General features: G+C 42.6%; 1 protein-coding gene across 1 annotated transcript; it reads right to left on the bottom strand.

The window, feature by feature from the left end:
• Window positions 1-7,344: 7,344 nt before the first annotated feature.
• On the bottom strand, window positions 7,345-15,542 carry LOC126013502 (histone H3.3A). The gene is made up of 3 exons (XM_049776622.1): window positions 15,394-15,542; window positions 14,359-14,512; window positions 7,345-7,991 (listed from the first exon to the last, which is right to left on the bottom strand). Exons 1-3 carry the CDS (start codon window positions 15,519-15,521, stop codon window positions 7,863-7,865), a joined length of 411 nt encoding a protein of 136 aa, XP_049632579.1. The 5' UTR covers window positions 15,522-15,542; the 3' UTR covers window positions 7,345-7,862.
• Window positions 15,543-16,091: the final 549 nt, after the last annotated feature.

The raw sequence follows: 16,091 nt of genomic DNA, 5'->3' as shown, positions 1-16,091 counted from the left end.
TTACTGCTTCCTATCCCTACCACCTCAGTTTTAAAGAATGTCCTCTATCTTAAAGGGCAGCACCTTAGAACTTTCCTCATCGTTAACTAGCCACATATTTTTCTTTTCTTTTTTTGGTGAGGGGCCATACCTGGCAGTACCCAGAGCTTATTCCTACCTCTGTGTTCAAGGATCACTCCTGGTGGGCTCAGGGTGCCATGTATAATGTCCAGGAGTAAACCCAGGTTGACGGCATGCAAAGCAAGTGCCCCATTTTCTGTATTATCTGACTCCACTTTTCATCTGAAACAAAATTTGAGGTCATAGTGACCTGTCTTCATCTCCATTCCCTTTTCTCAGTTCGTTTTTTTTAGGGGGCTGTGGGTAGGGAAGACATGAGGGGAGCTCTTCAGTAGTGCTCCATACCTGGGTCTATGCCCAGTTATTTCCAGGTGTGTGAACCTGATCAAAAGCTGGGGTGAGAAAAAAAAAAAAAAAGCAAGCTGGGGTGGGTGATGCTGAGGTGCATCTTGCCTTGCACCAGGAGCCATGTGATGCCAGGGATGAAATTCAGGTCCTCCTGAGGGTCCATCCCCCAATTCATTTTGGGCCACGCCCAGCAGTGCTCACAATCTGCATACTTCTCCAACCCCTGGGACACAGACATATAGGTGGGGGCAACATGCATTGGGCATGAAATCAGGGTTCCTACTCGGGCTCTGCTGGTCTGTCCTGCTTTCCTCCGGTTTTAGACAATGACTCATACCTTATTGTTCCCCATGATTCTACACAGGCTGAGTGTTTTAGCGAACACTGGGAGATGCTGTACTCCCTGGGAAACTCTTATCAGTTTGTATTGTCACAGATGTAAAGTGAGATCATTTCAGCCAAGTGCCAGTCTCAAATTCATTCCAAACAAAGCTTGTTATCTCTAGTTCACCAAACCAATTCTTATCAGTCACAGTGGATAAAACCTGGTACAAATCCAACGGTCAGTCTGAGACCTCACTCTGGTTTTAGTAGATTTTTCCCCTTAGGGGCAGGGGCCACATCTCATCAGTTGTGGTGCTCATATCCCAAGTCCTGATGCTCACTGGGGCTTGAATATCTATCTGGCTTCAGTGCTCACACTCAGCTGAAATGCTAGTGGAAATCACAGTTATCACAGTTACAGTACTTGCTCACATGACTAATTTTTTTTGGGGGGGTACACCCGGTGTCACTCAGGAATTACTCCTGGCTATACACGCAGAAATCGCTCCTGGCTTGAGGGACCATATGGGATGCCAGGGGATTGAACCGCGTTCTGTCCTGGGTCAGTTGAGTGCAAGGCAAATGCCCTACCACTGCACCATCGCTCCAGCCCCTATGTTAGTTTTTGATTGTAGTATTCTGGTGTCACACACATATAGCTGTAATACATTATTTTTGGTTTGGTGCTCAGTCGTCAGGGGTTGCACACTTCAGCCACACGGTTATGTACATCTGGTTGTGGTGTGCTGGACATCACTTTGCTGTGGCATTTGGTGCATATGGGTAGTACTGGTTGACAAGTGCTTTAGCCAGTGAGCCATCCCTGAACCCCAGCAATAAATAGTATTTAAAACCATGGGTCTCTCTCTCTCCGCCCTGAAGCAATATTTTGCGGGGGGTGAAGGTGTTGGGCCACATCCAGGAGTGCTGGAGGTCAATGTGTTGCTGGAGATCAAATGGAGGTAGCTGCAATGTAATACAGCGCCTTTAACCCCTGGACTACAACTCTAGACTATGTACTTGAATCTTTGTGGGTTTTAAACTTCCAAATGTTTTGAGACAGCAATAATACAAAGGGTAGGGCACATACCTTGCACATGGACAATCTGGGTTCAATCTCCGATTCTCCAAAAGGTTCAGAGCACTACTGGGTGTGGCCCCAAATCAAGACAAATGTAACTAAATTTTGTATTTTCCCTCTTGATCCTCTGGATTCTCAGTCACTAAACTAAATGTTGAGTGCCTTATTTGGATTTCTTCTATAAAATCTATCAACACTATCTCTTTGGTAAGTTAACTTGTTTTGAGGTCCTGGAGTGAATCTCAGGTCTGATGCATGTCAGGCATGCACTTTTCTGCAGATGACACCCCCCAGCCTCATCTAGCTTATTGGACTTAAGAATGGATTCACCGGGCCCGAAGAGATAGCACAGCGGCGTTTGCCTTGCAAGCAGCCGATCCAGGACCAAAGGTGGTTGGTTCAAATCCCGGTGTCCCATATGGTCCCCCGTGCCTGCCAGGAGCTATTTCTGAGCAAATAGCCAGGAGTAACCCCTGAGTGTGGCCCAAAAACCAAAAAAAAAAAAAAAAAAGAATGGATTCACGGGGCCGGTGAGGTGGCGCTAGAGGTAAGGTGTCTGCCTTGCAAGCGCTAGCCAAGGAAGGGCCGAGGTTTGATCCCCTGGCGTCCCATATGGTCCCCCCAAGCCAGGGGTGATTTCTGAGCGCTTAGCCAGGAGTAACCACTGAGCATCAAACGGGTGTGGCCCGAAAAACAAAACAAAACACCTTTCTCTAGCAAAAGCAAAAACCTTCCCTGAACTCTTTCAGGTATATATTCATCCAACCTCCTTGAACACTCCCTAACAACTAAATAAGCATCTCAGTTGAACATATACTTCACCTAGGCCCTTTTTTAAAATCAACAAATTAAACACTGGTTTACAAGGTTCATGATTTTCAGCCAGTGTACAACAGCCTTCACAAATGTACATTTCCCAATACCAGTGTACCCAGTTCTCCTCCCACCCTCCCCACTGCCCTCTTCCCTGCTTGCCTCAGTAGCATTTTTCTTCTTTCCTCATTCATCCCCTTTTCATTTTAGAAACTGTGGTTTGCAATGATTACCGAAGAGGTTCCATACATATCACTATCCTTTCAGAACCCATTCGTGTCTAATCATTTCCAACTATCACTGTCATATGAAGTGGTCCCTTCTGGTTTTTTTTTTGGTCACACCTGACAGCACTCAGGGATTACTCCTGGCTCTATGCTCAGAAATCGCTCCTGGCTGGCTGCTATCTTTTTGGCACATCCCTTCTCTGTTTTAACTGCACTTTACTTGTGGCAAACTTTCTAACATGGACTGGTGGTCCTCCTGGCACTTGTCTCCATTTAGTCTCTGGATGTTATTACCATACTGTCTTTTAAAAATACATACCGTATTTTCCAGTGTATAAGACAACTTTTGAAACAAAAAAAGTCAAACGAAAATCGGGGGTCGTCTTATACGCCAAGTATATCCCGAAAAATGTTTTCAATATGCCGCTAAACAAAAATTGTCTGAATATTGCCATGAAACGAATTTTCCAACTCGATCCTGCACCAATCACTGCAAGGCTTCTCAGACCGCCTCTCTAACTCAGCCAATCCAAGCAGGCTTTTTATGCATGCAAATTAGACAATGTTCTGGACCCGAATCTACACTGTCAAAAGCCTGCTCAGATTGGCCAGAGTCAGAGAGGAAGTCTATTACAGTATAACCTTTGAACCTTTGCTTGTTGTGATTGTCAGCTTCTGATACCCAGTCCCAGAGCTTATCCATTTTGTCATTCACTTCGTTTACTGACTTTTTCAGGCCTGTTAGTTGACATGTTATTTCAGTTTGGAGTTTTGTGATTTCTGTCTTCATATTTTCTTGGTTCTTATTAGTGTTCTGTTCAACTCAATCCATGGTTTCTTTGAGTTCGTTGAGGATCTTCCATATTGCTAGTCTAAAGTCCTTATCTGAGAGGTTGATTAGTTGGTTGGTTGTTATCTGGTCATCAGAATTGTCATCATTCTATATCTGATGCTGGCCAGCGCTGTTTCCCCATTGTCACACTTGTATTGTGGGTTTTTCTACGTGTTGTGGTGGTATTCATTGGCTATATGATGCAGGCGGCACACTCCTCTGGCTCCGCCCTTTCTGGATGGGCCGACTTGCCTCTAAAGGAGGGGAGTCCTCCGTGGATGAAGCCTCACACAGGATCAAATCTTAGGCCCAAGCACGCAGCAGAGAAGACATTCCAGGGAGAAATGCTTGCTTCTGTGATCCAGCACAGTTCTTAGTGTGATTTTTTCTTCTTGTTGAGATGGTGTTCTTTTCTTAGAAAGAGCGCACGGCCGCGTAGCGAAGCGGAGCAGCCGTGCTCTGCTCGAGCCTCTTTTCGGCCCACTCCCAAGTTCACGCAAGAGGACAGTAAACAAATACACACAGGTAGCACTCACAGTTTTTTAGTCGGGCCCCACTGGGCAGGCGTAGTTTCGTGGATTTTCCCAGCCGGCGTCACAAACAGGGGACCTGCTTGTTGTGATTGGCTCACTGTGGTACATACAGCTGCAGCACAGGAACGTTCTGTCTGATACAGCGAATATAGGCCTAAATCTATGTCTTAACTGCAAAATTAGGGGGTTGTCTTATATGCCGGCAAATACGGTATATCCCACAAATGTGATCATTCTATGCCTATCCCCATCCCTGACTCATTTTGCTCAGCATAACTCTCCACATCTATGCAAAAGCAAATTCCATGACTTCATTTTTCCTAACAGTTGATTAGTATTCCATTGTGAAGATATACCACAGAACTTCTGCTCCCCTTGGCCTTTCCTATCCTAACAAGAACTTAAATCATTGATTGCAGTGGGCTTAGGCCCAAAAGTTGGTACTAATAAAACCCCTTCTCATACCTACTTCCATCAGTAAGTCGTCGTGCTCTACCTTTAAAAAATTTTTGCCTGAGGCTTAATAGTATACTGGGTAGGCCATTTGTCTTGCACATAGCCAACCTGGGTTTCCTGGAATCCATTATGGTCCCCCAAACACCACCAGGATTCTTTTTTTTTGGGGGGGGGGTCACACCCAGCCGCACTTAGGAGTTACTCCTGGCTCTATGCTCAGAAATCGGTCCTGGCAGGCTCAGGGGACCATATGGGATGCCAGGATTTGAACCACGGACCTTCTGCATACAAGGCAAATGCATTACCTCCATGCTATCTCTCCGGCCCCAGGAATAATCCTTGAGTTAAGAGTTAGGAGTATCCCTAAGCTCTATCAAATAACTATAACCACTGGATATGGCACCCTCCAAAACAATAATTATTAATCCAGAGTGCCATTTGTCACTATTCCTACTACCCCCATCTAAGTCCAAGCCATTGTAGCAAGTGTAGCCATAGTAGCTTGTAATTTTTCCCCTCCTGCTCTATTTGCATTTTCTGCAGATGGAAAATGATTTCATTAAAACACAAATCAGACCATTTTATCCTGAATTTTTTTGTTGTTGTTTTGGTTTTTGGATCACACCTGGCAGCACTCAGGGGTTACTCCTGGCAGGTTCGGGAGACCATATGGGATGCCGGGATTCGAACTGATGACCTTCTGTATGAAAGGCAAACACCTTACCTCCGTGCTATCTCTCCGGCCCCCTGCTGAATTTTTTTTCGGCCATACCCAGTGATGCTCAGGGTTACTCTGGCTATGCGCTCAGAAATCGCTCCTGGCTTGGGGGACCATATGGGATACGGGGTATCGAACCTCCCATGCAAGGTAGATGCTTTACAGCTTAGGGCCACTGCTCCAGCCCTATCCTGCTGAATTCTGAAGCTTTGCACTCAGTGTCCTTACCAGTCTGTTTATAGCTCAGGGTTTTCAACTTGGTTTTCACTGTTTTTTCTTTTTTTTATTCCTGAGCAGATAGATATTAACAGGACTCAAATAAAATTTTAGAACTGGGCCTTTTCTCACCCATGCCACATACCTTAATACTTACTATTTGCTCTGCATTGACAATGCTCCTAGCAACGCTTAGAGAACCACATCCAAATTGACTTTAGTACCAAGTGTCTTACTATACTCTCTACTACTCCCCACCCCTACTTTTGGACACTTGCCAGTGCTCAGGGGCCATATGAGATGTTGACGATAACTGAACTCGGGTCAAGTCCAATGCAAGCACCTACCTGCTGAACTATTTCTTCAGCCCATGCAAGACAAGCGCTGGTCCCAGCAACTCGCTATTATTTATATCTTCAGCATTTTTCATTGTCTCAGGAGACACATAACATCCAGATACCAAGCTTGGGTTAGCTGTATCAAAGTGCACCATAATTACCTTGCACTCTGGCTCCACTTTTTTCTAATGTCTACTTCTCTAAATTAGATTGTGCCTGAACAGAGTGTTGGTACACTTCTGTATTCCTTTAACAGTGTCAGGTAAGTAAAAATAAGATATTGAATAGTTACTTGAACAGTAGTAAAAGCTTGATAAAGCATTACACAGAAAATTGGCTCCATATCAACAAATTTATCTCTAAGCCAAAATTATCTTGCTTACACTTCACAAGAACTTTACATTCTATGCACTTGTAAACACAATGTTATAAAGGAACCAAACCATGTATCTACAGCAACCCAAGCCCATTATCTTTCAGCTTTAATCATTCAAATATTCCCATTATCAGTTTTATTAGGAATAAAGTTGTTTTTTTTAAACACTATGAACAATTAGTTCTTAATGAAATAGCCAGATCTCAATGTTTTAGGTTTTTTTCTGGTCACTCAGTAGTGCTCAGGACTTACTCCTTCTCTGCTCCTATTGCTCTAGCCCAATGCTCTTATTTTTTTTTTGGTTTTTGGGTCACAACTGGCAGCGCTCAGGAGTTACTCCTGGCAGGCTCAGGGAACCATATGGAATGCCGGGATTCAAACCACAGTCCTTCTGTATGCAAGGCAAATGGCCTACCTCCATGCTCTCTCTCCAGCCCCTAAAGCTCTAATTTTTTGACTTGAAAACTTCCCAGTTACTTACCGTTAAACAAAAATTCTTTTGTGGAAGCCACACCACGCTCTGCACTCATAGATCACTCCTAGCAGGGATCAGGGAACCATATGAAATAAGAGATTGAACCTAGGTTGGTCAACTTTTTTTTATTTTATTTTTGGGCCACACCTGGTAACGCTCAGGGGTTAACTCTGGCTATGCACTCAGAAGTCGCTCCTGGCTTGGTGGACCGAACCGTAGTCCGTCCTAGGTTAGCACTGGCAAGGCAGACACCTTACCTCTAGTGCCACCACGTCAGCCCTGGTTGGCCACATTTAAGGTGAATGCCCTACCCACTGTTCTATCCCATATAAAATGCTTGTTTCTGTTTTTTTGTTTTTTTTTTTTGGGGGGGGGAGAGGGTCCACACCAGGCAGTGCTCAGGGGTTACTCCTGGCTCTATGCTCAGAAATAGCTCCTGGCAGGCTTGGGGGACCATCGAGCCACCGTCCTATTTGAATTAAAAAACAAATATGGATGTGAAAAATAATGGTACAGTTTAACACTGGTAATAAAGACCAAAATCAGGTATAGTTTAATGTATTTTAATAGCAAACTTACAGGAACAGCACAGAAGACAGACAACATTAAAAACATGTACTTGCATGTTGGACAACTCAGTTAGAAAAGTATAGTGAATGGATGGAATCTACTGTATGATAAAAATGCTACAAACGCCATTTAGTTGCCATCAATAAGAAATTTACTCGTTTTAAAAAAATCCAAATGCTGGCATTGTCCAGAAAAATTTAACAGGTTTATTTATAATTGTTATAAAGTTGAACTGCTGAAACTTGTTCACTGGAACATTTTTGACTTCCCATTAATGCTTTATGCCCCCACATTTATATTAAAAATTCACACACATATGAAAATGGAAAAATCGCCAATACCTGATTTCTGTCCCCTATTTTTCCATTTGTAATCATATATTTAGGTACCTTTGACCCCAGGGGAAAAAAAAAATCTAACGTTCAGAACTACCAATAACAGGAAGAGGGAAAAAATTTTTTTGAAGAATGAAATGTTTCCCATCATGGTGGATTCTTATGCACGCTCTCCACGTATGCGGCGTGCTAGCTGGATGTCTTTTGGCATAATTGTGACACGTTTGGCATGGATAGCACACAGGTTGGTATCTTCAAAAAGGCCAACCAGATAGGCCTCACTTGCCTCCTACAAAAGGAACAAAAGGGGAGGGGAAACAATGGCATTATTACCAACTTAAATTATGTTTATCAGCTATAACAAGGTTTCTGAGCCTTTAAAAACCTACCTCAAAAAAAGCTGACCAAATTACGATAGTACATACTTTTTTTTTTTTTTTGGCTACACTGAGTAATCCCCAGCAGTGCTCAGGGAATTACTCCTGGCAGTACTCAGGAGAACATGTGCAATACAGGGATCTAACAGTATTGGCAGATTGCAAGGAAAGTTCCCAACGTTTATCAACTCAGGCCCTTGTCAGTTTCAACTTTTGCCTGCCAAAATACTGCCTTATAGTTGATAACTGCTTTTCACCACACCATCATAATCTACCGTGTATACTTTAGAAATTTTATCACAAAAGAGCTCTGTAGGACCTGGATCATAACATTAACTGTCCAAATTCTCTCCATTTGATCCCTCCTGACTAGATGTAGCCCTAGAAGTCTACCTAAATATACCATGCTTTATTTATTCCAAATCTCTAATGTGTTAATAACAAATCCCTCTTTGTTTTTTTCCATTTCAGTTTATAAGGTAGAAGATATCTCTCACAATTATCTTTGGGGGGGGGGGTTGGGTAACATGCAGCAGACCTCGGGTTACTCCTGGCTCTACACTCAGAAATCGCTCCTGGCAGGCTTGGGGGACCATATGAGCTGCTGGGATTCAAACCATCGTCCTTCTGCATGCAAGGCAAATACCCTACCTCCATGCTGTCTCTCTGGCCCCAATTATCTCATTTTTTGTACCATAAGATGTACCCCAACCCAACCCCATGCATCTTATGGAGCTGATGCCTGAGTGTAGAGGAGAGCATCTAAAAAAAAACTATGTGTGCCTGGGGCCGGAGAGATAGCATTTACCTTGCATACAGCTGACCTAGGATGGATGGTGGTTTGATTCCAGACATCCCATATGGTCCCCTAAACCTACCAGGAGCAAATCCGCTCCTGAGCAGAGAGCCAGGTAAAAAACCTTTGAGCACTGCCATGTTATGGCCCAACCAAAAAAAAAAAAATGTGGATCTTACGGTTAGGTGCATCTTATAGAGTGAAAATAGAGTAATTTAAAAAACTGCTTGTTTAGATCACTGGCACATGGTCTCTTAATTCTGTAGTTCAGAGGTGTCTGAAAACTAAATAAAATATTTCCTTTTGGCAGAGTGTTTAGCTTGTCCTGGACACTGCTCAGAGGTCATTTTGGATGGTCTCAGGACCATGTGGGGCACCAGGAATCATTACTGTGTAGGTTGCATGCAAGGCAAGTACCTGACCTGCTACCTCTGGCTCTTATATTGTCATGAAATTTTTTTGTCCTTCTAAATGTTTTATTAGCTCAATCCTAAACACTACAAGAACACTGAGATTACTTTTTCTGGGGTTCAGAGATCCCATATGGCCCCAAGCCCTACACCCAACTATCACCGGGTATGGCCAAAACCACAAACTTAAGGCTTGAACAAGGCCCACCTGGGTTCAACCCAGAGCCAAGAATAAATTCCCCCTGAGCACTGCTGGGTATAGCCCCAAAACAAACAAAAAAGGCAAATAGAAACAAACCCAAAACCTTTCATTTATGGACTTATATACACAGCCAGATTTGTTCTGTTAACACCTGATATTCCAAATTATTGAGATTCATACTATGAAAGCATTAACACCACAACAATCAAATCAAATAATTTAATCTCATCCTATAAAAGATTATTTTATTCCTTTTACACCATCATCCTGTTTTTTTCTCTTGGTGGTGGTTGTAACCACTCCCAGTGATGTTCCAAAGATCATTTGAGGCCTCTTTCAAGAAACTGGAAGTCCACAGAGCTCTGAGTTCATATTCTAGCGCCATAAACTTTCTCAAACAAATTTTTACCATCCTATGTCTTGATGCATGGTTCCTAAGAGCCAAGATTTTTTCTTTTAGGACTGTGATTCCTAAGGTGGCAAATAATTACTCCACACTCTGGAAATGGTTGGGGCAGTTGTAATCTCAGAAAAAGGAAGTGGTAAGCCAAATAAATTTTTGGAATTTGATGAAGCATCTCTTTTGCCAGTGGCTTCTAGATGCATGTGACTTAAAAATTCTAATTTTCCTTGTACTGATTTGGCATTTATCAACCATCTTTTTGTTTTGGATCACACCTAGAGTTTATTGGAGACAGAATGTATGACTCCAGCTTGCAAAACATGTAACTCCAATCCTCTTAATTATCTCCCTTGCTAAGACAGCTATCTTCCAGTATGAGTTTATAATATAATGTCCAGATGTTCAGTAGCGATCTGATTTGGCTGTGTGTGCCTGTCACATCCGGCAGCACTCAGGGGTTACTCCTGGCTCTGCGGTGTGTGTGTGTGTGTGTGTGTGTGTGTGTGTGTGTGTGTGTGTGTGTGTGTGTGTGTGTGAGACACACACACATCTGGCAGCGCTCAGGGGTTACTCCTGGCTCTGCATTCAGAAACCATATGGAATGCCAGGGGATCGAACCGCGGTCCTTCCTTGGCTAGCACTTGCAAGGCAGACACCTTACCTCTAGCGCCACCTCGCCGGCCCCTCATTTTGTTTTTATGTCCACCTCTCTATCATAAATATATGTTGTCAGACTGTACCCAGGCCATATACTGGCAGGGTATATGCTCTTTCCAGTGAGTTACAATACTGGCCCATTATCCCAAATGAAAGCTACACCTTTATGCAATTAATCTGTAAGATAAATTCCTTAACATTCAATATTCATTCATGAGATATTAATGTGAGAAACAATTGAGTGGCTCTCACCCCATGCATATTATGGAGCTGACGCCTGAATGCAGAGGAGAGCATCTAAAAACTATGTGTGCCTGGGGCTGGAGAGATAGCATTTGCCTTGCCCACAGCCTACCTAGGATGGATGGTAGTATCCCTATATTGTGGGATGTCAATCCCTGAAGCACTGCATCAGAATCAACCATATACCCCCAAATTGGAATACGAGAGCCTACACTTAAGAGGTTCAGTTTTCAAAATACCTGAACCTATGATCCTCATGAAATTATTTAGGAGCTAAATAGAAAGTTAATAGATGGGGTACATGATTAGCATACAGGAGACCAGATTTGGACCGTGGCATCACTGTAGTCCCTGAGCATTACCAGAAGGGAACCCTCAAATGAGAATAGTCCCTCAACATGGCCCGGTATGGACCTGAAACAAAAATAATAAAACCATCTTAATTTGTCTCACTCAGCACCTCAGGAATATGCAAACCTAGCTGGTACATCACCCTAGATAGTGCAAAAGATCTTCCAATTCTGAGACATCAAGAGCAGTTCCCAGGTACTATTCTAACATGTGTCAACTGGACTCTTAATAGCAACAGAGAATCTGGCTGTATTATAGGGATGAGTTTGGTCAGTTCTGGGAAAGCTACAACATTAATGAGGGGCTTGTCCTGTATCTCAATACCATATCCCATATGGAATATAGGACCAGTGATCCATATCCATTTCTATTACGAATATTACAATGTTTCCTAAACATTAGGCAAATATTTTAAGACATAAAAACGATAACTGTGGGCCCGGAGAGATAGCACAGCGGCGTTTGCCTTGCAAGCAGCCGATCCAGGACCAAAGGTGGTTGGTTCGAATCCCGGTGTCCCATGTGGTCCCCCGTGCCTGCCAGGAGCTATTTCTGAACAGATAGCCAGAAGTAACCCCTGAGCACCACCGGGTGTGGCCCAAAAACAAAAAAAACCCATAACTGTAAAAGAGAAAATTAAAATTGTCTTACAACCACAAGAACATGTTAACTCAATAGTTTAATATGTTCAATCTTCTAATACATCTAACATTTGTTAACACTAACAGTTCATTTCCACTTGTTTTGGGGCCACACTTGACAATGCCTAGTATATGGAATGCTAAGGACACAATCGGGTCAGCCAAGCACAAGGAAAATGCCTTACTTGTTTTACTATAGCTCCAGCCAACAGTTTATTCATTAAAAAAAAATTTTTTTTTTTTGGTTTGTGGATCACACCTGGTGGTAGTCAGGAGTTACACCTGGCAGGCATTTGGGACCATATAGAATTTGAGGGATCAAATCTGGGTCAGTCACATGCAAGGCAAATACCTCCCTGCTGTGCTATGGCTCTGATCCAGAGTATTTCTTTTTTAATACAAGAACACCTTAGACAAAATTCCCAGACATTAAGGACAGAAATTACATTTTTAGTCTGTTCCTAATTATCTACAAAAAACTTAAGATTAACTTCTTTACCATCGCCTCTGAATTTAAAGTAAAAAAGTAGTTTTTAAAAGTTCTATTTCAAAGGGAAAAAAAAAAAAAAAAAAAACCTCAAAGAGTCTGTTACCTCATTTTCTCCAGTAAATAAGATTGAGATATAGGCATAGACTGCAGAGAAGAGCATTTTGGCTCAAAGCCAATAACTAAACTTAGAAAAAATAAATTTTTAAGCCCAGCAATGCTCAAGACGTAATCCTGGTGGTGCTGCAGGACTCTCAGGGGTGCCAGGTATGAAACTGGTCAGCCATATACAATGAAAATGCCTTACCAGCGGTAACTGTTTCTCCAGCCCAGAAATGCATTTAACAGTAACAAGGAACACTTACACATGAACTTTAATAGCACTTCATCCAGATTGTTCAGCAATTTCAATCTCTCAAGTTATATTATCACTAACTCTTTAGCTCAGTAACATTCTAGTATAATGTGTTCTTACAAGTGTAATCCTGGCTGACTAACTGGAAAGCAAAATTAGCTTCAAAGCAATGCTGGGTAACCTTACCAATATTTCTGCACAAAAACAGTAGGAAAAATAAGTACAATTACAGTAAGAAGATGAAATAGGATCTCAAGTAAAACAAAAATAAAGCTTTAAACAACAGTACAGAAAGGTTTCAGCAGTTTGAAATTTCAGTAATTTCCATTCACTGAGAATGTAATGGATGCCTATTCTTGGAATTCACCAAATTAAGTTTTATTGGCAATGTTCAGGGTCACTCCTGGTAGTGCTTCGGGAACCATACGGGATACCAGGGATTAATCCTGGGTCAGATGCATAACACTGCATCAATTCTCCAACCTCCTCAAATGAAGTTTAGACTAACCATAGAAACAGCTCCAACCAATCACATTTCAGGGTTGAATCCACCTATCAAATCTTCCTCTCATATAAAGCAAAAGCCTGGCACAGCAACAGAAGCATCGAAATTCTCCAACACTGCACCCAAGACTGAGTCAGATTTGTGGTGGTCTTAATATATTCTGAGAATTCTAAAGAAGACCGAACAATACCAAAACAGGTATCCTAATGACTTGATTACATTATTGAATACCTTACTGTAGGCACTCCAAGCTTTAATTTTGTAATGAGAAATATTTTAAATACCTAATTACCTGTAGAACAACACTTCCTCAAAGTCTCACATCCTGGAGCTAAGACTAATTTCAGATCCCCTGGAGTGCTAAAAGACTCAAATCAATATACTACATAAAAGGAAATCATAATTCTCTCTAGCAAACTTCTAGTCTTAAACCAACATAATACTGATCACTTCCAGCTTATGGAGACCATGTGGTGCCAGGGATCAGATCAGGCTCCAGCCTACTGAGCCTATCTCTTGACCTCAAGACACAAATCTTTATCGCTGCCCATCTACATTCCCATCCCAGTCATAGCCTTCCCACTTGCAGCCATCTCTTCAGTTTCAGAGACATTTCTTTCCACACTAGTTACTGTATAAAATATATTGCAGAAATTTCATATACCATTTTGGGGGTGCTGCCAGAAATAATAATAAAAAAACACACAGGGCACTATAAATTCAAGATAAGTGCCTCCCGCTAAGCTACATCTCTGGCCCAAACAGCGACCTTTTAGTTCCATATTTTAATATCCCCCAACATCTTTAAACCAAGAGTCTAAAGATTTTTAGTACAATGCTATAGTAGAATGTCTACTTGACTTTGATGTCAAGGAGGGTTCAGATTATGATGTAATCTAGACAGCTTTAAATTATGCTATGACCTTGAACAATTTTGGGGGGGGGGCGCGACACCCAGTAACTATAGCTATAAGCTCAGAAGTTGCTCCTGACGAGGGTGACCATATGGAACGCCACGGATGGAACCTAGGGTCCCTCCTGGGTCAGCCACGTGCAAGGCAAGCGCCCTACGCTGTGCTATTACTCTGGCCCGACCTTGAACAATTTAACCTTCCTGACACCCTGACAATGAAATAAGACACTTTTGATATTGTAGAAGCATACACAAAAAATTTACAACTATTCTCTGCATACAGCTAGAATTCGAGCCTTTCCCATCTGCCATTTACCTGCAAAGCACCAATAGCTGCGCTCTGGAAGCGCAGATCTGTTTTGAAGTCCTGAGCAATTTCTCGCACCAGACGCTGGAAGGGAAGTTTGCGAATCAGAAGTTCAGTGGACTTCTGATAACGCCTGATTTCACGAAGAGCCACAGTACCAGGCCTTAAGGAAAAAAAAAAAATCCGACAACACAAAGAGGTCACTAAATGATAAAAAATCACTACGTGAATTTTTAAGTTTCACTTACAATTTTAAAAACTGATCATTATCTCTGAAGTAATTAGAAGACATTATATTCCTGACAGAAATTAATTAAAAGTAAAGTTATTTCCTTAGTCATATTATAAATGTCCAGTGAGAATATATGTATGGAATTTAAGTCTGCTGCTGAGTACCTCAGATTACCATCCATACCTCACGATCAACACTTTTTCGATTGTATTCTCCTATAGAGAACTCACCATTATTATATAAATTAAGTAACTATCAGCAAAAATTTACCTCAATTCTGACTTATTTCTCCCACCTAAAAAGTCAATTGGACAGGCTGGCTACCTAAGTATGGACAACATCTGCCCTCTAATGGCAGATGCCCTGAACAACACTCTCAGGATAATTCAAAAGCCCAAGGTGCCAACTGAGGGAAACAGATCAATTCAAGTAAACAAACAGCAACTTCACTAAGCAAAAAACCAGGGCAAGCTGTCCTGTTACCAAAAGCAGTGTTATTCCCCAAACAACATTAAAAAAAAAACCCTTACTATTAAAAAGTAAGTTCTAACTTGACATAAACGAAAACTGTCATCTCATTATCTTATTAGTGACCAAGATGTCTGCTTTGGTGTATGTTAAGATCGTAGTTTCAAAATAAAAAAATGGGCTCAGTAGGACAATCGATCTTATGTGTCTCTTCAAGTATTCCAAAGCAAAACCAGGCGCTTTTCTAAGTGCTCGATTCACAATTTGTTGGATTCTTGAGATCGGTTCCCTTACACAACATAAAAAAAGACACACATCCTCTAAATATAAATAAATAAAACTACCTGTAACGATGAGGCTTCTTGACCCCCCCGGTAGAGGGCGCACTCTTGCGAGCGGCTTTCGTGGCCAGCTGCTTCCTCGGGGCTTTACCACCGGTCGACTTGCGGGCAGTCTGCTTTGTACGAGCCATGGCAGAGAGACCTTACCTGCCGGCGGGGGAAAACAACCAACCAACAATCACCACCAGGCAGCCACCCCGAAGATCAACGGAACACTGCACGCCAAAGGAGAAACCTCCCGCCACGACCCCCCGCCCCGTCGAGAAAAGCCATAATCGCAAACTAGAAAACAAAACAAAACCAAAAAAACCAAAAAAACCCGTAATGTTATGTAACCCGAAAGGGTGCGTCGACCGGCCGTGCCACCCCAACACGACTTCTAGAAACAAACTGGAGTACTAGCAGATGGGGGGCCCTGACACCCTCTTCCAGACAGACAGACAGACAGACGGACGGCCTTTCAAAAAGAGAAGCTTCCACCAACAGCTCCAAGCGGCTTCCATCGAAGTCGACAACAGACAGGACCAGCTACCTAACAAACCAGCCACAAAAAGCACGAAGCCCCAAAGCGGAGCTCGAACCAAAATTAGCCCCCATCGCCTGGCAGTGGCTAAAAATTTGCAATGAGCACCCGAGAACACCCCGGGTCCCGCATCCCGAAGGGGGGGCGAGGGGCGATCTGGAGAAACAGCAGCAGCCAG

Source organism: Suncus etruscus, chromosome 7, assembly GCF_024139225.1.
Source record: "Suncus etruscus isolate mSunEtr1 chromosome 7, mSunEtr1.pri.cur, whole genome shotgun sequence".
Lineage (NCBI taxonomy): Eukaryota > Metazoa > Chordata > Mammalia > Eulipotyphla > Soricidae > Suncus > Suncus etruscus.
This window is presented reverse-complemented; position numbering and strand designations above follow the sequence as displayed.

Excerpts from the sequence above, each read along its gene's own strand:
- LOC126013502 (XM_049776622.1), bottom strand. The coding sequence starts at position 15,521 with ATGGCTCGTACAAAGCAGACTGCCCGCAAGTCGACCGGTGGTAAAGCC. Across the intron at positions 14,513-15,393 it reads AAGAAGCCTCATCGTTACAG|GCCTGGTACTGTGGCTCTTC; the intron begins GTAGTTTTATTT and ends TTTTTCCTTAAG. Across the intron at positions 7,992-14,358 it reads CAGCTATTGGTGCTTTGCAG|GAGGCAAGTGAGGCCTATCT; the intron begins GTAAATGGCAGA and ends TTCCTTTTGTAG.